Raw genomic sequence first — 23173 nt, forward strand, 5'->3', positions numbered from 1 at the left:
TGCCAGTAATCATGTGTGTCAAAATGATTCGACACTCCGTGATGCTGTTCCATATTCAGGTACGTCGTCTCTTTTAATGGGTGATGGTACACCTACTATGATATCGTCTATTGGTCAAGGTGTTTTGTCTACACAATCTAGGGTACTTCGGTTGTCTAATGTTTTATGTGTTCCGGCTATTAGGAAGAATTTATTGTCCGTATCACAGTTTGCAACTGATAATGATGTTTTCTTTGAGTTTCACCCCACCTATTGTGTGATAAAGGACAGAGTGACACAGAAGATTTTACCGACGGGCCATATACATAATGGGCTATATCAGTTTTCCATATCAGATGCGTCTGTTCCTGTTACGTTTCATTCGTCTACTGCTCAGGTTGAAATTCCAACTACGACTGCTGACAGTGAGTTGTGTTCGTTATGGCATAAACGTCTTGGTCATCCATCGTTAAATGTTGTTAAGAATGTCCTTGATCAATGTTAATTCAAATTCAATAAAATTGCCATGAATAAAGTTACTATGAGTGATGTTTGTACTGCTTGTAAAAAAGGAAAGTTTCATAAATTGCCATTTTCGGATTCTACTACTGAATATGCTGATCCATTTTCGTTGGTTGTTTCGGATGTATGGGGACTTGCCTCAGTTGCTTCTGGTTCAAATTGGTATTATGTCTCGTTTGTTGATATGTGTTCTAGGTTCACTTGGGTATACTTAATACGGCAGAAGTCTCAAGCGGTGACTTGCTTCATTCAGTTTCAGAAACTAGTTCAGAATCAATTTGGCAAGACCATCAAACAATTTCAGAGCGACTGGGGTGGGGAATATCGAGCGTTTGCTTCGGTTTTGGCGTCTCACGGTATCATTCATCGAGTCACCTGTCCTCATACGTCTGAACAAAATGGAGTTATGGAGCGTAAGCATCGACATATAGTAGAGATGGGGCTCACTCTTTTAGCTCAGGCGGGACTTTCAATGGAATTCTGGTCATATGCCTTTGCTTGTGCAGTTCATTTAATAAATCGTCTTCCCACACCAGTGCTGGATGGTAAGACCCCATATAGAGCCTTGTATGGGCGCGACCCTACCTATGATCATTTACGTATTTTGGATGCTGTTGCTACCCCTATTTGCGCTCGTTTCAGCGCCACAAGTTGGATTTTCGATCTCAACCGTGCACGTTTTTGGGGTATAGTTCTTGCCACAAGGGCTACCAATACCTTTTACCTGATGGTCGAATCATTGTCTCTCGTCATGTTGAGTTTGATGAGTCACGATTTCTCTCTCTGACGACTCTACGGTCTACTAGGAAGGTGAGTACTATTTCTTCCTGTTTTCCTGTGCTCAAAAATAATTTATCTTGTCGTCAAAACTCCGGTATTAGTTCTGTGTGCCCGTGCCCAAGTACTTTGAATGAGACTTTGATTCCTCAGAGTGGTGTAGATGTGATTCCAACAAATGCTAATTCCCCTAATGAACCGTCTTTGAATAGGGTTGTGATTCCTCAGAATGGTGTAGATGTGGTTCCAACAAATGCTAATTTCCCTAGTAATTCCTCTCATAGTAGCTCGTCATATTCTGGTAATCAGTCTCCCACACCAGTTGTTCCAATCCCATCTGTTCCTACAGGACCAGAGATTTCGATAACTGATGTGAATGTCCATCCCATGACTACTAGGTCAAAGGCTGGTGTTTTTAAACCTAGAGTGCTTGCTGTTGAAGTTATAGAGCCGTCAACGATTGAGGAGGCTTTTGCGAGCCCTGAGTGGCAGTCTGCTGCTCAAGCTGAGTATGATGCCCTAATTCGCAATAGTACATGGGAACTGGTCTCTTTACCATTGGGTCATAAAGTTATTGGTTGCAAATGGTTGTTTAAAGTTAAGAAAAACCCAGATGGTACGGTAGAACGGTATAAAGCACGTCTGGTTGCGAAAGGTTGTCCTCAAGTTCCAGGTTGTGATTTTCAAGAAACGTTTAGTCCAGTAGTAAAACCCGCTACTATAAGGGTTATATTGTCGGTTGCAGTTACTAAAGGATGGTTGCTTCGACAAGTTGATGTTAACAATGCCTTCTTGAATGGGGATGTTGATAGTAAAGTGTTCATGCAACAACCTCCTAGTTATGTTAAGCTTGGGGTTGATGGGAGACCTTTGGTTTGTCGGTTAAAGAAGGCTTTGTATGGTCTGCGTCAGGCTCCGAGAGCTTGGTTTGAGAAGTTGAAAGCATTTCTCTTGATGGTTGGTTTTACTGGTTCAAAATCGGATGCGTCTTTGTTTGTGTGAGTTCAGTCTGATTGCACTATCTATGTTCTTGTGTATGTTGATGACATAATCATAACTGGGGATGTACCGTCATCTATTGACTGGTTTGTGAAGCTGTTGAATGCTGAATTCTCGTTGAAAGATATGGGTGATTTGCATTATTTTTTGGGTATTGAGGTTACTCGGTCCTCTTCCAAGTGTCTTCATTTGTGTCAGAGAAAGTACATCCAGGATTTGTTGAATCGTAGTGGTTTGTCTAATGCTAAAAGTGTTCATACGCCCATGATTAGTTCGTTACATATTTCTAAAAGTGACGGTGATCCTCTATCTGATCCAACGGAGTACAGAAGTTTGGCTGGTCCATTACAGTATGTCGTCATGACTAGGCCTGATATTGCATATGCAATTAACAGGATTTGTCAATTCATGCATAGTCCGACCACAGTACATATGGCTGCTCTTAAAAGGATATTGCGATATTTGTCTGGTACTCTTGATTTTGGAATTGTTTTTCGTCAATCTGATTCTTTGTCCTTAGTTGGTTTTGAATGCAAAGCGGGGTTGGATTTTGATGATGGCGTTCTACTTGAGGATATTGTGTATTTTTGGGTCCAATCACGTGTCGTGGTCCTCTAAGAAAGCGACAAGTGGTGTCTCGGTCACGGTAGAAGTGAATATCAAGTCTGTCTTGTCACTAGTGATATTTTGTGGATCCTTTCGTTACTTCAAGAGTTACATATTGGGTTGCGTACTCAGCTCAATATTTGGTGTGATAGCTCCGGTCACGATGGCTATTCTTGCCAATCTGTGCTACACTCTAAGTTTAAACATGTGGAGTTAGATTTATTCTTTGTTCGTGAGAAGGTTGCCAATGGCTCGGTTATCGGGGAAGTTCCTGCGTCCGATCAAGTTGCTGATGTTTTAACTAAACCACTGTCTGTTTCATGTTTTTCTCGGTTTAGATCTTTTCTTCGGGTTGTTCCCGTAGAGAAGATGGATGCATGTTAGTGATAGTATCTCTTAGTGAGGTAGTTAAGGTCAGCTGAGTTGTTAGCTAAGTAGTTAAGCAAGGAAGTTATTTTCTTCCTATAAATATAGTCATTTGGCTTTGTATAGAACTAAGTAAACAGAAAGAATTAAATTCAAATAGATTTGTTCTACAATCTTCTCTATTTTACCTATCTTCTTTCAACAGAAAGCCTCTTACACGCGACAACTATTAAAAAATTTTGAACAGGAAAAGTACTCAAAAAATTACATCATGGTCGACACCAAAAAAATTAAATTTTTATCCTCAACTCAATCACAAAGTAATGATTACACAATGATAGACTTTGGTACCGGCATCGCCCGGCACGGTAGATTTCAAGTCATTTCCGTCATAGTTTTTCAACTTGAATCATTTTCATAAATATTTATTTATTTTTAGGTTAGTTGCGTAAAAAAACACCCTCTTTAAAGATATCATTAAAAGAAGTTTTTAAAATAAATATAATTAACTTCAATTTTTAAAAAGCCTTAAATTTATATATCCTCCATTCATTATTTAAATTTTTTATATCATTCATGTTCTTGCATAAAAATAAGATATTGCTAAGAATCAGTTAATGAAGCCTTGGTATTGTGAAAAAAGTGAAGAAAAAAAAATGAAATAATTTAAATGGTGAAACTTTTTGCATGATGAAAATCTAATATGAAAGAATATTAAGTGACATGAGAGACATGTTGGACTATAAAGGAAAGATACATTTTGGAAGAGTAAAGACTGTATCGTAAAAAATACAAATATAGGATGTGTATCTTAACCACCAAATTAGGAAACATTACACAAGCTCACAAATTGTGCCATGGATGTCACTGTTTCTACCTCAGACAACAAAAACGGGATCGAAGTATCACAAAATATGATAAGCACATCGAGAGTAGACGGATTGAATTACTGGCTTAGGTATTGGTATTCGCCCAAACATTTCTTAACGGCTTCATTGGCTTTGGGTGATTCCGATCTTTCTTCTCTTTTCTTCTTCTCCCTGCATTCCGAAAACATTTCAGGCAACAAATAGAGCAACACATTAAGCAATGAACCACATCGTTGCAAGTACATCCATAATTCGGAAAAGATACAATGTGCCAAGCACATTTAGAGCTGAAGGAAGTTCGCTTTAGCAACATTTTACAGTGTAAATGGTCCACCTCAGATATATATGTTGAACTGCATCGCATAGTGCAGAGCAGGCGAAAGAATAGAGTAATACTATGGTCTAGAAAAAGTTTAACATGAGGAGAGAATTTACCTATCGACATACTCCTTGAGCAACTCTTTAGCTTGAACCAGCTTGGAAAGCAAATTCCTATACACATCAAGATCACGATCCACACTTCGTTTGTCGATATTTAAGGCTGCACAGAGCTGTTGTACGGATATCATGTGTTAAAATCATAGGTGCTTTCATTGCATATACTTTAACATTGCAAGTTTCATTCATGAATTGTTTAATGGTGATTCGGTTAAGACTTCAATGATATAACTCGTGCTGAGGTGTGAGTAATTCGGAACTTAGTCCAACAATAAACCAATAGATGTAAAGAAAAGAGGATTCTACCTTTTCCAACACCGTAGGTTCAGTTGCATTGGCAAGCTCAAGAAGACGAAACAACCCAATAGCAAAGAAACGGCTATAACTGAAACTCCCTTTACTACCAGCTCTTTCTGCAATGTCTTTAAGTATCGCTTCAACCTCTCCATCTCTAGATGAAAACTCGACTAGCGAACTAGAAGTCTGAGCTCGCGCCCATTCTTCCAATTTCTGCGCATCAGCTCTGTAAAGGCACGAAACAGGAAAAAGATAACATTAGAAAGTAACCTTTTTATCCTTCACTTCAACACATAATTCGAAAAAATGCAGACATTAAAAGCAATATAATCCCAGCTTCATGAACAAGTTAAGAAATTCCAGAATCTACTCCCTATATTTCAGCATACTTTCTTCAATGCAATTCATTGATTCGTAAATGAAGGCAAGTAAACTCCATAGACAAACCTATACTGTTGAGGGTCCTCTTTTAAGGCGTTAATATAAGCTTGGAAGATGGCATCTCGATCCTCATCACTCGGGTATCCTTCCATCAACTGATCATAGACAGTAACGAAACCAAGGGCGAAAACGGCATCGTATCGATACGTCTTCTTGTACCTCATCAAATGTTGCTGCACAATCAGCTCTTGCAAAACCGTGTTGTACACACTGGGAATGGGACGCTTATACGCTTTTAAAAAGCTCGACTTCGTTTCAGAAACAGTCGGGGTATCTGAAAATCAAACTCAATAAAAAGAAATCGAATTATTTCAATAATTTAATCCCCTTTAGCCAAGCTCCAGCATTGAAAATTAACTAACCAGTAGCAGTAGACATGCAGTAAAAAACGGAAGGAGAAGCAGTAGTGGAAGCTCGAAGTCCAACGGACTGATATAAAAGGCTTGTACGGAAACGGAATCCTTCGAAATTGGAAGCCAAGTAACGAGCCGATGGGACATTAAGTTTTCTGTCGCCGGAAGTTTGGCCGATTGCCGGGAAAGACAGGGAACTGACGGCCGCCATTGGGTTTTGAATCTATCAGTACGGGTATTGTTGACTCTGTATAAATGTACAGAAAAAGGGGGAAATTTTTTGGGAAAGGTTGGATTTTTGGAATTGGGTGTTAAATCATAGTGGAAATCTGAGGTTTTCGAAATTGGAAATTGAAGAAGGGGAAAGGGAGAGGAGGATAGAGAGGCTTATCCAGTGTGTTAGAAAATGGGAAATGGGGGATTTTTTGTGAATTTAGGAAGGGAGAATTTTGAGGATTCGACACGTGGACCTTTGTTTCTTGTGTTCCCTTCTCTCTCTTGCTTGTGTGGTTTAGGTTTCCATGATTTTTTTCTTTTTTATCAAAAGGTTTCCATGAATTTGGAAAAGCCTTTGAAGCTACATACTCCTTAGAGGTGTCCATGGGCCGGACGGCCCGGCCCAGCTCGATGGCCCGCCAAAAATATGGGAGTGTTCGGGTAAAAATATAGGCCCGAAATATGAGTTTGGACAAAAAACGAGGCCCGTTTCGGGCATCGGGCACCACTTTTTTGGCCCGGGCCCGGCCTGGCCCGAATATATAATAAATTTATATTTTTTTATTTTTTTATTTTAAAATATTTTTAAAATAAATTTTTTTATTTTTTTATTTTTAAAATAATTTTTTGGTGTTTATTAAAAAATAGGCAGGGCTGGGCTCGGGCTTAGAAATTTTTTCCCAGGCCGGGCCTGGACAAAATTTCATGCCATATTTCGGGCCGGGCCAAAAAGTTTTCTCGGCCTGGTACGGCCCGGCTCATGGACACCTCTAATACTCCTACCATTGTGTTGTTTTGAATTTTTTTTTCCATACCATTTCTATACTAATTTTTAACTTTAACTTCAATTATTGTAAATATATATTTTTCAAAAATATCATTGTAATTTATTTCATTCAAAGGTTTTTATCTACAAACTATTTTAAAAACTCATAATAAGGGGAATAGTTACTACTACCGACGATGGATATCTTAATTTTAACTCAAATTTTCTAAGCAATAGTGTCTATAGGTAATTCCCATTGCCTCTTCGACTATCATGCCCTCAATCTAGTTGGCAGATTATCTAAAATGATCAAATATGGTCTTCTTATTATTGCAATATTTACCAAGTGATCAGCTTTTGGTAAACATGTTGAAATTGAATTTCCCATGTCCTACAAATCAACTCATGAATACTTCTCATGAGTACCAATGGACTATTTGTTCCCATTCAATCATTTAGCATTTTGCAATCAACCATCTTCCCTGTAGCTCTTATCCTATACAACCAAGATACCATTATATATCACCCATAGTTCAGCCTAGTAAACACTACAGGTGCCAACAAACTAGCAAAATCCAACTAGCCAATTCTTACACTCATCATAGACTCATCCTTCCTTTGCTGCGAACCATCCTACCCGCCTCAACATTTTTTTTGTGTTATTGTTCGTTCAGATCAATTGTAGTCCCAACATGTTTTACCCATCTAACTCCACTCTTTAAAGGTTCATTTGAATCCGACCCGACATTAATAAACAACAATTTATTCATATTTTCCATAAATTCCTAGTAATGCCAAATAGAATCTCAGTGTATTCTTTCAAAGCCTTGTAATACTAAAAAAACATGTTCTAAATGTGTTCCATCTTGTACCAAATGTTTTGAGTCAATTCCAAGTTGTTTTAAAGTGATTTAAATGGCTTTTAAAGTAATTTGGTGGTTAAGTATCAATCCTAGGGTTTTAGGTATCGATACATTAGGAGCCAGTTGCCATAAAACAAACTAGAGTGGCATTGTATAGATACTTGCTATTTAGGTATCGCTATATGCCTTACTAGTATCGACACATGGTGTAACAACCCGATAGTCACGGGTGTTGGAAAATATATTTCTGAAATCTAGTTAGTTGTGTGGTTAATTAGGTTTTGGTTAGGTGAATTTGCATGAATTAAGAGTAATTAGGTAAAAGGACTAAATTGTATATAAGGTAAAAGTTTAATTATAGATTAAAGAAAAATTAAGGAAACTAAAGAAGCAATTATGCCATTAGCATTAAATGAGGCTGCATAAGTAAGATATTTGTGAATTTATTATATATATATTATAAAATAAATTCCTTTAGGTATTAAGTATATATATTATATTATATAATAAATTACTATATAATAAAACAAAATAAAAGAAAAAGAAATAGTAAAATAAACAAGATAGAAACGAAACAGAAAGGAAAATGAAAGAAAAAGGAAAGAAAAGGAGAAAGTGCAAAGCTAGGGATTTCAAAGTTTCAAGCTCTAACTGGTTAGTCAGTTTAGTTCATTTTTCTTGTAATTTTTATATTTTTGGAATCCCGGTATTAAATACTACCCGACCCATGTCAAAATTTAGAAATTATTGGGTTTTTAAGTGTTGTCTATGTTGAATAATTTTAGAATTAGAGATTAAATTGATAGATTTTAAGTTAGAAATAAAAAAGATTGAATTGTAGAATAAATTGTAAAATTTGAGTAATAGGGACTAAATTGTGAAAAAAATTGAAATTTAGGAATTAATGTGAAAATAGGTAGTTGAATTTAGTCTAAAGTGGAATTTGTATGAAAATATAAGATTAATTGTGAAGAAATAAAATTAGTCTCGGTTTAGGGACTAAATTGGAATTTAGGCAAATATTGAGTAAAAATTAAAATTTTCAGTATGAAATTGAATTGTGTTGTATTGATGTTTTTAAATGTTTAAATTCCGTAGCTAATGTCGTACCGGAACCCTCGAATAAAAAGGGAAAAGATAAAGTCGACGAGGAATAGCTCGGAATTTTTGATTTGTATTTCTATATTCCGAAGCTAGTTATTAATTGTTATAATTCAATTTAATGTATATGGTAAGTGTTGAGGTGAGAATTATTGTGTTTTGCAATTGAAATGAATTGATTTAGTATGTGATGAATTTATTGAATTTATATTGATTGAATAGGTATATATATATTGGATATATATTGATTATTTGAATTGAATTGAATATTGGTTGTTTTTGAAAAGTGAATTGAAACCCTATTAATTGTATCGGCCTGAGTCGGATATAGGATTGGAAGAGTTCAGGGATTTCTTCGACTTCGAGTTGATGAGACATTGGGTGTCAAATTATTACTTCGGATATATTCGATGAGGCACTGGGTGCCAATTTACTTCGGTTTAGCCGATGAGGCACTGGGTGTCAATTTACTTCGGTTTAGCCGATGAGGCACTGGGTGCCAAACTGGTGTGTTTGGTTGGATCCGCGTATTCGTCCAAGTCCGAGTCGTGTTAATAGGGGTAATTAATTGAAATTGTAATATGATTGATGTTAGATGATATTGTATGTGAAACGAAAATGGAACAATGAATTGAAATTTGGATTGAGACACATGAATTGTGTATTCATGAATTGGATATGGAGTGAACAAAATTATTGTCTAAATGATATGTGTATTATATTGTGAAAAGCTATTTATATAGCAAATATGAGAATTGAGATATTGTGAAACAAATGAAATGTGATATGGTTGTTGTAATATTTAGATTGTATGTTTGTGATTTTATATTTTTTTTATATTCGGATTATAGAAATACCACCGGGTTTTTACTCAGAGTACGGTTTTGTTTTCTGTGTGCAGGTTAGGTACTTAATTTTGATTACCGATTCAGCATCCAACAACAGTCCCAAACTCAAACATGATGATGTTTATCCTTTTTGTGTTGGCATATACTTAAGTTGTCTAATTTTTAGTCATTTTGTGGATTGATTGTAAATAAGGGACAATATGTATGAAATGTTTTGAAATTATGTTTGTTTGATCAGTAATTCTTCGAAACCCTATTCCGGCGACAGATGTGGGTAAGGGGTATTACACATGGCCTTTGTAACAATTACTAACAATTAGCTTTTAACCAAAGCACCCATACCCTTATTGTAGGTATCAATACCTAAGTTGTAGGGACTCTTTTTCAACTTAACTTTTTACCTTGCAACAGCTATAATTTCATCTCCAACGACTCGAAACAATTACAAAAGAGTTCCTTGATATAACTACTCTTCAACAACACTACAATACATAAGAGAGATGTCCAAGCATTAAAATCAAGAGAATCAAGTTTATTCCTTCATTTTATTCATTCTCTTATACATAGTCTTGTAGAGTTTATTGTTAAATCTTTCATAAGTTTCTTTTATCTTTTAGGCTCCGTTTGTTTCACTGAAAATGGCTTCCGAAAAATGATTTCTGGAAAATGACTTACTTTTCTGGAAAGGCTAATATTTTTTGGTGTTTGGATGAATCTGTGTAAAATATTTTCTTTTGTTTGGCAGGTTCTTTAAAAATATTTCATAAAAGTCGTTTTCAATTAAACAAACATACATTTGAGATTTTTTTTTATTTTTTCATTGTTTAATTGAGTTTATTTTATATCTATAATTTTATATTTTACATTGTTTTTACATATATTAAAAATATTTTGTTAAATTTAGGTTCATTGCAACGATTATTTTTAGTTACATGACATATTTTAACATTTATACTACAAAACATTTATTATTAATATATTTATAATTGTAATAAATATTTAGTATTAAAATATTTATATTTATATTTTCAATAATATGTGAATAATATTATTTAAAATTATTATTTTAAAATTTACTATTAAAATAAAATTTAAATATTAAATAATTTATTAAAATAATATATTATATTAATTATATTAATAATTTATTTATGACTAAATATAAATAATTAAATACATATGTTTAATAATATTAAAATATAATATTTTATATTAATATTTTAAATATTTTTAAAAATAAAAATAAAAATTATTATCAATATAATAATATTAAACTTGATATAAGTTAATTTTTATATAAAAGTAAAATTATCTATTGAGGAGCTCCTTTTCGGAAAATGACTTACGCTTTTCAAAAGGGTAAGTCATTTTACAAGAAAAAAGGTTTATTTTCCGTTGACCTGTAAGTCATTTTTCGTTGACCAAGCTGTTTTCTGTGAAACAAACACAGGAAAATGCAGAAAATATTTTCCGTAAAACCTTTTACATGTAAACAAACGGACCCTTAGTGAGTGATAACATGTTAATTTGCATGACATTTTGTGTTTAATTCGGTTTATTTCTGAATTGATCTCTGCTGAATTAGTGCTTTTATGTTTTAATCTTGTCAGGGATGCAATTGGGACGCTAAGAGTAAAAAACGAGCAGAAAAGGACCAAACTGAAACACAATCAATGAAATGAGGCCGAATAAAAAATGTGGAGAAAGCCAAGGACTCTTCAGATTTTTTTGACTTTGTAAAAGCCAAAAATAGAAAAAAAATATTATTTTATTTTATTTTTACTTTAATTATATTTTGAAGTGGTTAAAGCCAAAATTAGTAAATACCATGTGTATAAATATGGCTTTAATGTTCTTAGGATGGACACACTTGAATTTCACACTTTGATTTCAATTTGGAATTGAATTGGTGCGTAACATTCTGTTGCTTTGTTTCCAATTCTTGTTTTTTTTTTTCAAAATTTGTTTAATTGCCTTCCAAGTCCTTTTCTTTCCCAATTTTCATCATCTTTCATACAAATCCAATCACCTTTCATAACCTACAAGCATGATTAAATCCATGCTTCACTAAATTCTATCTTAGCTTTAGGCCGATTTTCTTTTTGGTCGAGAATTGTGAGATTCGAATCCATATAAAAAATTCTTCCAATTGGTATTCACAATTTTCCTAAGTATCGGGATTGACAACTCATCCCTTAAAGTTAACTCGATTTCAAGTCAAAAAGTGCACGTTGGGTTGGAGTTGTGTTTGCTGACAGTTGGAGGAACGAGTCGGTCGTGCTGTATTCGGATCTCCGAGAACAAATCAAGGAAGAAGTGATCGAGTTTAAACGACCCACACGGTTGAGGCTGTTAATTAGAGTTGGGTTCTTCAAAGCGCAAGGCTGTCGGAATCTTGAATCGGGAACACATGTATCTCGGTTAGATAATCGGCAAGGGTTGGTTTGCAAGTCGTACCAGGACCAACTACGAGAGGAAGAATTGGTGGTTAGGACGTTCTTAAATGCTATAACAAGCTTATTGATTAGAGGATAAAATTAATTTTCAAGGATCGATTCAAAAAAATTTGGAATCCATCAAGTTTAAGGCTAAGGCTTATTATCTTTGATTACGAAATCCGAATTTAATTTCCAATCTATTTAATTATTTATTTTTGTTGTTTCAATTAATTAGTTTCTAAAAATTCCAAACTCCCTTGATTTATTCGTTTATTTTCTTTATAGGTCTATTTGGAGTCGTAGGCATGACTTTTGCTACTACTTTTGACACGACAAAATTTCTGATCATAATTTAAACGCGGAAGTTGATTATAACATCCAATCCCTATGGACTTGACCCTGCTACCACTCTTTACTACTATTTAGAGTTATTTTTGTAGGAATTAATTTTGGTGGTTTCGACGCCCATCAAATTTTGGCGCTGTTGCTGGGGAGTGAAGATATTTTTCTAATTTTTGTTTGTTTACCTTATGACCAGATCAAAACCTAGAACTCTATAGTTTGAACCAGAAATTGAAAAATTGGCCCGACAATTGCAGAAAGAAGCCATTCGATGCGGTAAACGATGAAATCCCAGATTTGAAACCATATGTTATACCGAGGAAATTTTCTTGTTCGACAAACCAAACGAGATGGCCGAATAGACGATACGCCAACTCGCAACGGCACCGGATGAACAACAACCCTTATGTATAACCTATTCGGCGGGAGAAACGCTATTCAAGTTAAAGTCCTGTTTGATTCATTTACTACCCACTTTCCATGGATTACAGAACGAAAATCTGCACACCTACCTTAAAGAATTTCATATGGTATGCACAAGCATGAACCTTTAGGGAGTAATCGAAGACCAAATCAAACTTCATGCTTTTCCTTTCTCATTAGCCGACTCTGCTAGAGAGTGGCTGTTTTATTTACCTCCAAGATCTATCAACACATGGTCTGACATGTCATGTTTTTTTTCTTAACAGGTTCTTCCCTGCAGCTCGAACGACCGAACTTAGACAGGACATCGTAGGAATCCGTCAAAAGGACACTGAATCACTCTACGATTATTGAGAGTGGTACAAAAAGTTGTGTGCAAGTTGTCCGCAACATAGACTGACTGAACAGTCACTCTTGTAATATTTCCATGAGGGATTGCTCCCGATGGAAATGAAAATGATAGATGCTACAAGTAGATGGGCACTAGTCAATATGACTCCTCAAATAGTACGAGAGTTGATTTCAACTATGACTGCTAATTCTCAACAATTTCGACCAGCTAAAGAACCCACAAGACGGGTTAATGGGATCAGTTCTCTATCTTTAGAAGATAAAATTGATAAGCTGACTAACGTTGTTCACACTTTTCTTACAGATAAAACGGGCCCAGCACGGTTGTACAGAATTTGCGCTAAGCCAGATCATTTGACTGACTCATGTCCAATTTTACATGAGGATTCGACAGAATAAACAAATATTGTTAGGAACATTTCAGGACCGCCCTAAAGGCGATATGACCCCTACTCGAACTCGTATAATGTGGTGTGGAAAGATCACCCGAATCTAAGTTATGGGTCGAATACTCAATTCAGTCAACTTTACCAACAAAGGTCGCATCCAAATCAATAGTTAACACCCCCAAAGTAATCTGTGGAAGCCATAGTGGAAAGGCTAGCCAATAGTACTGAGAAATTTCAACAAAAAACTGACATGCATTTGCAGGATTTGGATAAGAAAGTGAGCAAGCTCGCACTCACGGATAGCTGTTTAGAGTCCTAAGGTAAGCTGCCTTCCCAAACTGAGCGAAACCCTCGACACAATGCAAGTGCTATGACATTGAGGAGTAGGAATGTTTTGAAACTCGTGCCTGGCACGAGTTGTGCCCACGACACTAGTCGAGATAAGGAGAAACTTGACACAGAGGCTCTAGTAGAGTTAGCACCACAAAAATCATTTGCAGTACCACTTCCGTTTCCTGGAAGACTTGTACAATTCAAGAAGGAGCGAGAAGAGAAGGATATCCTTGACACCTTTCGAAAGGTAAAAATCAACATACCTTTTCTCGATGTGATCAAACAAATTCCACGACACGCAAAATTTTTAAAAGAATTGTGCACGAGTAAGAAAAAGCTTCTAGGCCTTGAAAAGGTAAGTGTCAGAGAAAACGTTTCTGCCGTTCTATAAAGGGAATAACCACCTAAATGTAAGGACCAATGTATGCTTTTCATATCTTGTAAAATAGGTAGTATCGATATTAAAAAAAATAATGTGTGACTTAGGCGCATCAATTAATGTTATGCCTTTGTCAATTTATAAACTACTTAACACGGGTCATTTGAAGGAAACAGGTGTAATTATTCAACTTGTAAATAGATCTATAGTGCATCCAGAGGGAGTACTGGAGGACGTTCTTGTTAAGGTAAACGAGCTAATATTTCCTGCAAATTTCTACATTATGGATATGGAGGATGATAATTAGGCTAATTTGTCTGACATACTCCTTGGGAGGCCATTCTTGAGTACCGCAGAAACAAAAATTGACGTACGAAGTGGGATACTCACTATGGAGTTCAATAGGGAAGTGGTGAAATTCAATGTCTATGAGGCCATGGACCGCCCTATCATGATTTCTAATGTTTCTAATATTGATATAATCGATCCTTTAGCTGAATTACATTTAGACTATCATGACGAGGATGAATTGCGAACTGTTCTTTGTAGAAGTCTAGACTGGAATCCATAGAGGAACTAGAAGAGTGGATAACCTTTGAAGAGTCTGTTAGCGAAAGAGTAGTTCATATGGAGGCACTGCAATTACGAAAAAATCCAGGTAAAATTTTTGAATTATCTCCTTCACAGATTAAGCTTGTGCCATCTATTTTGTAGGCTCCAAAGTTGGAACTCAAACCACTTTCAGACCATTTGAAGTATGCTTTTCTCTACAAAGGAAATAACTTACTGATAATAATCTCGAGTAAACTCTTGAAGGTAGAAAAGGAAAACTTGGTACGAGTTCTTAGAGATTATAAAGAGGTAATTGGATGGACGATAGATGACATTAAGGGGTTGAGCCTCTCGACTTGCATGCACAAAATTCAAGTTGTAGATAATACAATTCACAAAAGAGAGGCTCAAAGGCGTCTCAATCCGCCCATGATAGAAGTGGTAAGGAAAGAGGTTCAAAAGTTACTTGATGCTGGGATGATCCATCCTATTTCTGACAGTAATTGGGTCAGCCTAGTCCATGTAGTACCAAAAAAACTGGCGTGATCATAATTGAAAATTTGGTAGGTGAGATGGTTCCCACTCGGGTCCAAAACGGGTGGAAAGTCTGCATCGATTACAAGAAGTTGAATTCCTTAACTCGGAAATATCATTTTCCACTTCCTTTTATTGACTAGATGTTACAACGTTTAGTTGGGAAGTCTCATTATTGTTGTCTTGATAGTTGCTCAGGGTTTTTTTAAATTCCAGTGGCACTGGAGGATCAAGAGAATACGATGTTTACGTGTCCATTTGGCACGTTCGCTTATAGACAGAAGTCATTCAGACTTTGCAACACTCCAGCCACATTTTAGAGGTATATGGTAAGTATATTTTCTGACTACGTTGAGAAAATAATTAAGGTGTTCATGGACGACTTTACTGTGTATGGGGAGTCTTTTGAGGTGTGTTTGTCAAATCTTGTAAAAATTTTGAAAAAATGCTTAGAATTTAATCTTGTTTTAAATTATGAGAAATGTCATTTTATGGAAGATAAAGGATTAGTCCTAGGTCATATCATTTCTACTAAGGTAATTTCTGTCTATAAAGCAAAAATTGACATCATTAACTCACTGTTATACCCCACAACTGTGAGGGGGATTCGTTCTTTCCTTGGTCATACAGGTTTCTACAAGTGGTTCATTAAAGACTTTTCAAAAATTGCGCGACCACTTTGTAATCTCTTACAGAAGGACAAGGAGTTCGAGTTTAACCAATCATGCAGAGATGCGTTTGACAGGCTCAAACATAAGCTCATTTCGGCACCTATCGTTCAACCACCAAATTGGAATTATCCTTTCAAAATAATGTGTGACACAAATGACCATAGTGTAGGAGCAGTCATTGGGCAAAGAATAGAGAAAGAACCACATGTTATCTCCTGTGCGTCTAAAACTTTGGATGCTGCCGAAAGCAATTACTCGACTATTGAAAAAGAGTTTCTAGCTATAGTCTTTGCTTTGGAAAAATTTCATTCCTATTTATTAGGGACTAAGATTGTTTTCTCTGATCATGCATCTCTTAAATATCTGATCGGAAAAAAAGAATTAAAACCGAGACTTATTAGGTGGATATTACTTTTGCAAGAGTTCGATCTCAAAATAAAGGATAAGAAAGGACGCGAAAATTTGTTAGCTAATCATCTGAGTTGAATACCTCCATCAAAGAATGTCACACCACTCAAAGACGATTTTTCGAATGAAAGTCTACTTGTTACTCAGACAGTTTTCCCTTTGTACGCAAACATGGTGAATTACCTTGCTAAAAGAATAGTCTCTTCTAACTTATCGCGATCTGAAAAAGATAAGATCAAACGTGAATCACAATACTATGTTTGGGACTACCCCTACCTTTGAAATACTGTTCCGATCATGTAATTTAACGATGTGCTACAAAAACTAAGGTAAAATTGATTCTATCTTTTTATCATTCTTACACATGTGGTGGACATTTTGGCCATGAACGAATTGCGCATAAAATATATTTGTTCTGTAAAACATACGAAAAGTGACAAAGAGTAGGGAACTTGAGCCAGAAAAATGAAATGCCTCTAACCCCTGTACATGTCTATGAAATATTTGATATATGGGGCATTGATTTTATGGGACCTTTTTTCTCATCATACGGTAACGTTTATATTTTACTTGCTATTGATTGTGTCAAAGTGGGTAGAAGCAAAAACCACTCGTCATGCTGACGCCAAAACGGTAGTCGATTTTTTAAAGAGTTATATTTTTTCTAGGTTTGGCACATCGCGAGCATTGATCAGCGATCGGGGAATGCATTTTTGTAATAAGGTAATCGACACACTTTTGAAAAAATACGAGATAGTGCAACGAGTCACTACGGCTTATCGCCCTCAATCAAACAGTTAAGTGGAAGTGTCGAATCGAGAAATCAAGTTGATTTTGGAGAAGACCGTTAAGCCAGATAGAAAAGATTGGAGTTTGCGACTAAATGATATACTGTGGGCATACCGTACAACTTATAAAGGACCCATAGGTATGTCTCATTATCGACTAATTTTTGGTAAACTGTGTCATCTTCCTGTTGAGCTAGAACATAAAGCGTTTTGGGCAGTCAAACAATGCAACATAGAGTTGGAAGCTACAGGTAAGCATCGTAAGTTACATATTCAAGAACTTGAGGAAATTCGACAAGAAGCGTATGAAAATGCCCAAAATTATAAGGATAAAATCAAAGCTTACCATGACCAAAAGATAACCCGTAAACAATTTGGGGTATCGCAGAAAGTATTACTTTATTACCCTACACTGAGAATCTTTGCAGGTAAGCTTCGAACCAAATAGTTAGGACCTTTTGTTATTACTCATGTATTTCCACATGGTGCAGTCGAGGTTAAAAGCGAAGAATCTGGAAAAATTTTTAAGGTCAATGGACAGTGATTAAAGCATTTCTATGAAAATTTTCAAGTCCATATGGTTGAGGAATTAGTCCTCGAAAAGCCGATTAAATAAATTTTTCAGGTCGTCGAGCTAACAACGTTAAACAAAAGTATTTTTTGGGAGGCAACCCAAATTTATTTTCATTTATTTAATTTTGAGTTTAAATAAGATTTAGGTTGTAAATAAATAAATAAATTTTTATTTAATCTAGTTGATTTGATGTTTTTAGGAACATAATGGAGGTTTTGAATTTTTCGAAAGTCGAATAATGATGGTGGCGTGGGCACGACATGTTAAATGGTGACAATTATTTACCTACAAATAAAAAAAACCAATATCCCTAACCTTTATAAAAACCCCAAAACCCAAATCCAATACCCACCCACCAACCCATTTAACCAACCTACCCCATACCTAAATACCAACCCAAATGAAGAAAAAAACCAGACAATAAACCCAAAATTAGCCCAACACCCAAACAATCCCAAGAGAAAAAAAATGAGAAAAAAATGAAAAGAAATAACATTAGGCCGAACGGCCTAGTTGGCCCAAAGAAAAAAAAAAGAGAAAAAGAAATAGACAAGAGGCCCAAGCCAGCCATAAGGAAAAAAAAGAGAAAAAAGAAAAAACAAACACCCAAAATCCCTAAAATTCCCAAACCCTTTTCTTCTTCATCTTTTCCAAAAAAAAAAAGAAACAAACCTTAACCCCACACCACACTGCCGCCGCCTCAACCATCATCTGTGCAGTCGTCGAGTGTCGTCGCCACTACCATCATCTACGGTCACCATCGCACACGGACTTCACGAACCGCCGTGGCCCCGTTGTTCAAACTATCACTCTTCCCATTTCTCCATTTGTTGCCCTCTCGCTCTAACCGCCATTCGAAAGCATTCTTTACTACCTCAATATCGTACTCTTGCCGATCGAAACCCTTACCCAAACACCACTGCTCCTCCCTTCCCCAAGCACCATCTCATCTATTTTTTCTTTTTCTCCATAATCACCAAACACCTAAACCAACCCTACCACCACCTTAACCGATGCCATACCTAAAATACCCACTGTCACCCTTCAAAAAAAATCGACCTAAACCACATCGTCCACTATCTACTGCCACCGTTGCTACCATTCGTTACCACCGTCGCCATCATTTGCTACCGCCATCGTCACCATTCGTCACTGCTGTGCTGCCAAGCAGAACCGTTTATTCGTGAATCTTGTACGGAAACCATGGTTTGAACTCGAAACCAAACAACCAACAATATTCTGGCTTTATTCAATCGCAATTGACATCGATTTTCAGCGCCTCTAGTTGTCAATTTAGACAATGACAACTCCGAACCTTCTCCACCTTGTAGAAGGCTAACGACCGTACTAATGAGAACTCGTCGCCGATGAAGTCCAACTTCGGTCGAAATAGAACATTCAAAAGTAACTCCTCTACTCCTTAAAGGTCGATTCCTAATCCTCAACCTCTTTTCACATTTACTAACGTATTATGCAGGTTACTCGGAGGGAGTCGGGACTTCTAACGACAATGTCGAAGGTCCCTCAACTACAACTAAGCGTGTTTCTTAATGGCCAACACGATCGTTCACCACTCGAGCTCATCAACGACCGACACATGAATCAGCGACACCACCACACAGCAATACTGATACTGTTAGAAATTCAAGTCCACCGTCTGACTTGCCAAACGAATATGTTCGACCATCACGAGACGGTCAACGTAATAGACGAGGTCGTGCAAACACTATTCCTATCAAAAAATGATTACGAGGGTTTCTAAACTTTTCAACTTCGGAGCATCACGCAAGATACGACGACATCCGACAACGTCCGCTCCCGGTCTGTAAGCAAATCGATCTTTCCACTCTTGATATGTTAAACATTCGCGATACTGTGATTGGCTATTTCGATGCTATTAGTTGGAATTCATTTGCAAATATTTCATGTAGTGCATATTATGAGTTGATTTATGAATTTTACACCACATTTAGCTTCAATATTAATGCATTACAAACTATTGAAACTCAAAGCATTATCTATTTTCGGTTACTTGGTAAGGACTTTAGGATGTCGATTTCTGAATTCAACATTGCCATGGGTTTCGTCGACCCTGACAATATTCAATTCGATTCCTATCATACTGCTCTGTTAGATATTCCAAGCAACTTTGATGCTCAAGATGTTTATTGCGCTTTAACTCATTCTAGAAATCAACTTCATAATCCGAAGACCACAAAAGACTTATTGGTGCATGAACCCGCCTTAAGATATATTCATCGATTTTTAGCATTTAGTTTTTCTTGCAGTGTATGCATTCTGGATTTAAAGCTAATTTAGGATATTTATTTGCATGAAACTTTCATGCTCTTTTGCGATGTAATCGTCCACTAATACTTGGGTCATACATTACGAATTTAACCTCTCAACTTTTTCCCTCTGAAGTCGATTTCTCGTCCTTAACATGTGCATATAGTATGGATAGCCTAGATAAATATTGTTTGGATTCTATGGGTTTTCTTGCCGTACCCCTACTGCGTGTTATTTTGTTCCTCCAAGTACACGAACTACTTGCGGAAAAATGTGGAGAAAGCCAATGACTCATCAAATTTTTTTAACTTTGTAAAAGCCAAAAATAGAAAAAAAATCTTATTTTATTTTATTTATTTTTTATTTTAATTATATTTTGAAGTGGTTAAAGCCTAAATTAGTAAATACCATGTGTATAAATAGAGCTTTAATGTTCTTAGGATGGACACACTTGAATTTCACACTTTGATTTCAATTTGGAATTGAATTGGTGAGTAACATTCTGTTGCTTTGTTTCCAATTCTGTTTTTTTTCAAAATTTGTTTAATTGCCTTCCAAGTCCTTTTCTTTCTCAATTTCCACCATCTTTCATACAAATATAATCACCTTCCCTAACCTACAAGCATGATTAAATCCATGCTTCACTAAATTCCATCTTAGCTTTAGGTCAGTGTTCTTTCCAATCGGGAATCGTGAGATACGAATCCATACCAAAAATTCTTCCAATCGGTATTCACATTTTTCCTAAGTATCTGGATTGACAACTCATCCCTTAAAGTTAACTCGATTTCAAGTCAAAAAGTGGACGTTGGGTTAGAGTCGTGTTTGCTGATAGTTGGAGGAATAAGTTGGCCGTGTTGTATTCGGATCTTCGAGAACAAATCAAGGAAGAAGTGATCGAGTTTAAACGACCCACACGGTTGAGGCTGTTAATTCAAGTTGGGTTCTTCAGCGCGCAAGGCTGCCGAAATCTTGAATCGGGAACAAGTGTATCTCAGTTAGATAATCGGTAAGGGTTGGTTTGTAGGTTGTATCAGGACCAGCTATGAGAGGAATAATTGGTGGTTAGGTAGTTCTTAACTGCTATAACCAGCTTATTGATTGGAGGAGAAAATTATTTTTTATGGATCGATTCAAAAAAATTCAGAATCCATCGAGTCTAAGGCTAGGGCTTATTATCTTTGATTACAAAATCCGAATTTAATTTCAAATGTATTTAATTATTTATTTTTGTTGTTTCAATTACTTAGTTTCTAATCATTCCAAACTCCCATGATTTATTCGTTTATTTTCTTTATAGGTCCGTTTGGAGTCGTGGGCATGACTTTTGCCATGATTTTCAACATGACAAAAATTCTGATCACAAGTTAAACGTAGAAGTTGATTATAACATCCAATCCATGTGGACTCGACCCTACTACCACTCTTTACTACTATTTATAGTTATTTTTGTAGGAATTATTTTTGGTGGTTTCGACGCTTATCAGTGAGTCAAATTTGTAAACACCTATCTTCTTAGAGGTTCTTATTGTTTACTCAATATTTGTACCAATTGTAAATTTGGAGAGTTACTAGCTAGTGGAGTGCTTTATCTAAGCTTTAAGAAAAATATAGGGATAGTAAAGGTTCACATTTTCTTTGATATGAGACCATTCTTATAGTGAATTGGGGAAATCCCTTGGTTTTTGAACCAAAAATAATAGGTACTAATCATATCCAACTCTTTTTGATACAAAAATAATGTCCAGAACTACCCATAGCCCCTCCCCAACTTATAAATAAGAGGATAATACGCTTCAGCAAACTCGAACTCACGTTCTGCTATATTGACAATTTATTTTTAAATTGTCATTGCAAATATTTTACTATCAATAATATTTTTAATCTAAAATTTTGATATTTTTATTGTTAATAACATCATTGAATTTAAAATTTGTGGGTAAGTAGAAATCAATTAGATTTTAGGATTTAAAACACATGTAAAAAATTTTCAATTTTGTAAAAATAATTTTGAAGTTAAACAAAATCAAAATCAATTTTTTTAAATATATTCGATTTTTTTAATATTTTGCATTATATTTTAATAATTTCTCTTCACTCATTAATTTTACTTGCAAATAACAAGATAATATTTTTATGTGTTTCTTGTATTTGCAATTGTCTATCAAAATCATATGATATAAGTTGAAATTGTATATTTTATGACAATAGTCAATGGCAAGTAGAATTTACAAACTATAAATTAAAACAAATTAACAATTTATGTTATAAGTATTATGTTTATTAACCTCTCTCAAAAATATTTAAGTTTAAGTCAATTTGAGTCTAGATTAATTTTAAATCCAAATTATTGACTTTTTTATAATCCAATCGAGTTTAATTGGGTTGGTTAACATAATTTTCTTGTGGAATAGGCCAATTTACAGCCTCGAGTGGTCAATTTTATGAGTTAAACAGATAGCCGAGCGGCTACGCTACAAACAACCTGACGAGGAAAGGAAGCGTAAGAATGGGACTCATCTAGTATAGCAAGCCAAGCAAACAAGGGGGATCATCAATGTTTCAATTGACTCAACCTTGTCGTTAGTAGCTCTCAAGCCTCATGGGATAGGCCCACCATCGCTTATCATCGTTCAAGAGAAGAAGATAAGATTTTGCCAAAACGAAAAAAAGGGGTGCTACTAAACGATAACATGTTTAGATTCCCATAGGTTATAAACTCTATTATAATAGAATCTTGGAACACTGCATGTGTTCTAAGCTTATGCAATTTGACTGCAAAACCTTGAGGCAGATTCAATCACTGATGTTGCAAGAGGCTACTTAAGTTGAGGGATCGTTGATCTTTCTTTTATCAAAGCAGCGGAATGGGGAAAATTATTTGGATGCTTTATGGTCACAAAATTACAAGGAAACTAAAGCAAAGAGATAAGCATTATGCATGAACTAGAAAAAAAAAGTGGGTAGGTTAACTGTTAAATAAAAGGACTACTTTATGGGCATGGTCCCTTGTTTACACTAATTTTGTTTTGATTGTTGAGGTGCTTGAGATTAGAGTTTTTTTTTTTTTTTGGCTTATTGTTTCTTCTTAAAAAATGGCATTCATATATAGCTTGGTGGGGGTGGGGCTTTATCTTGTGATTTTAGTAGAATGCAATGAACATTTAAAAGAAAGGCGCTGCCTAGAGTTGTGTCAAGGATGGAGACAACGCAGTAGTGGTGATACCGGTTGAATTTGATTTTTAGATATTTTTGAATCTT

The 23173-nt window shown here is 35.6% G+C and overlaps 1 protein-coding gene across 1 annotated transcript; it reads right to left on the reverse strand.

Moving 5' to 3' along the window:
* Window positions 1–3984: 3984 nt before the first annotated feature.
* On the reverse strand, window positions 3985–6058 carry LOC105779971 (protein THYLAKOID FORMATION1, chloroplastic). Its single transcript, XM_012604003.2, has 5 exons — window positions 5657–6058; window positions 5301–5568; window positions 4863–5079; window positions 4554–4669; window positions 3985–4289 (listed from the first exon to the last, which is right to left on the reverse strand). Exons 1-5 carry the CDS (start codon window positions 5856–5858, stop codon window positions 4196–4198), a joined length of 897 nt encoding a protein of 298 aa, XP_012459457.1. The 5' UTR covers window positions 5859–6058; the 3' UTR covers window positions 3985–4195.
* Window positions 6059–23173: the final 17115 nt, after the last annotated feature.

This window comes from Gossypium raimondii, chromosome 4, assembly GCF_025698545.1.
Source record: "Gossypium raimondii isolate GPD5lz chromosome 4, ASM2569854v1, whole genome shotgun sequence".
NCBI classification, from domain to species: Eukaryota; Viridiplantae; Streptophyta; class Magnoliopsida; order Malvales; family Malvaceae; genus Gossypium; species Gossypium raimondii.

Bases quoted from the DNA above. Each gene is read 5' to 3' on its own strand.
- LOC105779971 (XM_012604003.2), bottom strand. From the start codon at position 5,858: ATGGCGGCCGTCAGTTCCCTGTCTTTCCCGGCAATCGGCCAAACTTCC. The intron at 4,670-4,862 runs GTAGAATCCTCT...TCCGTACAACAG, and splicing joins AACCTACGGTGTTGGAAAAG to CTCTGTGCAGCCTTAAATAT. The intron at 4,290-4,553 runs GTAAATTCTCTC...TTCGGAATGCAG, and splicing joins CTCAAGGAGTATGTCGATAG to GGAGAAGAAGAAAAGAGAAG.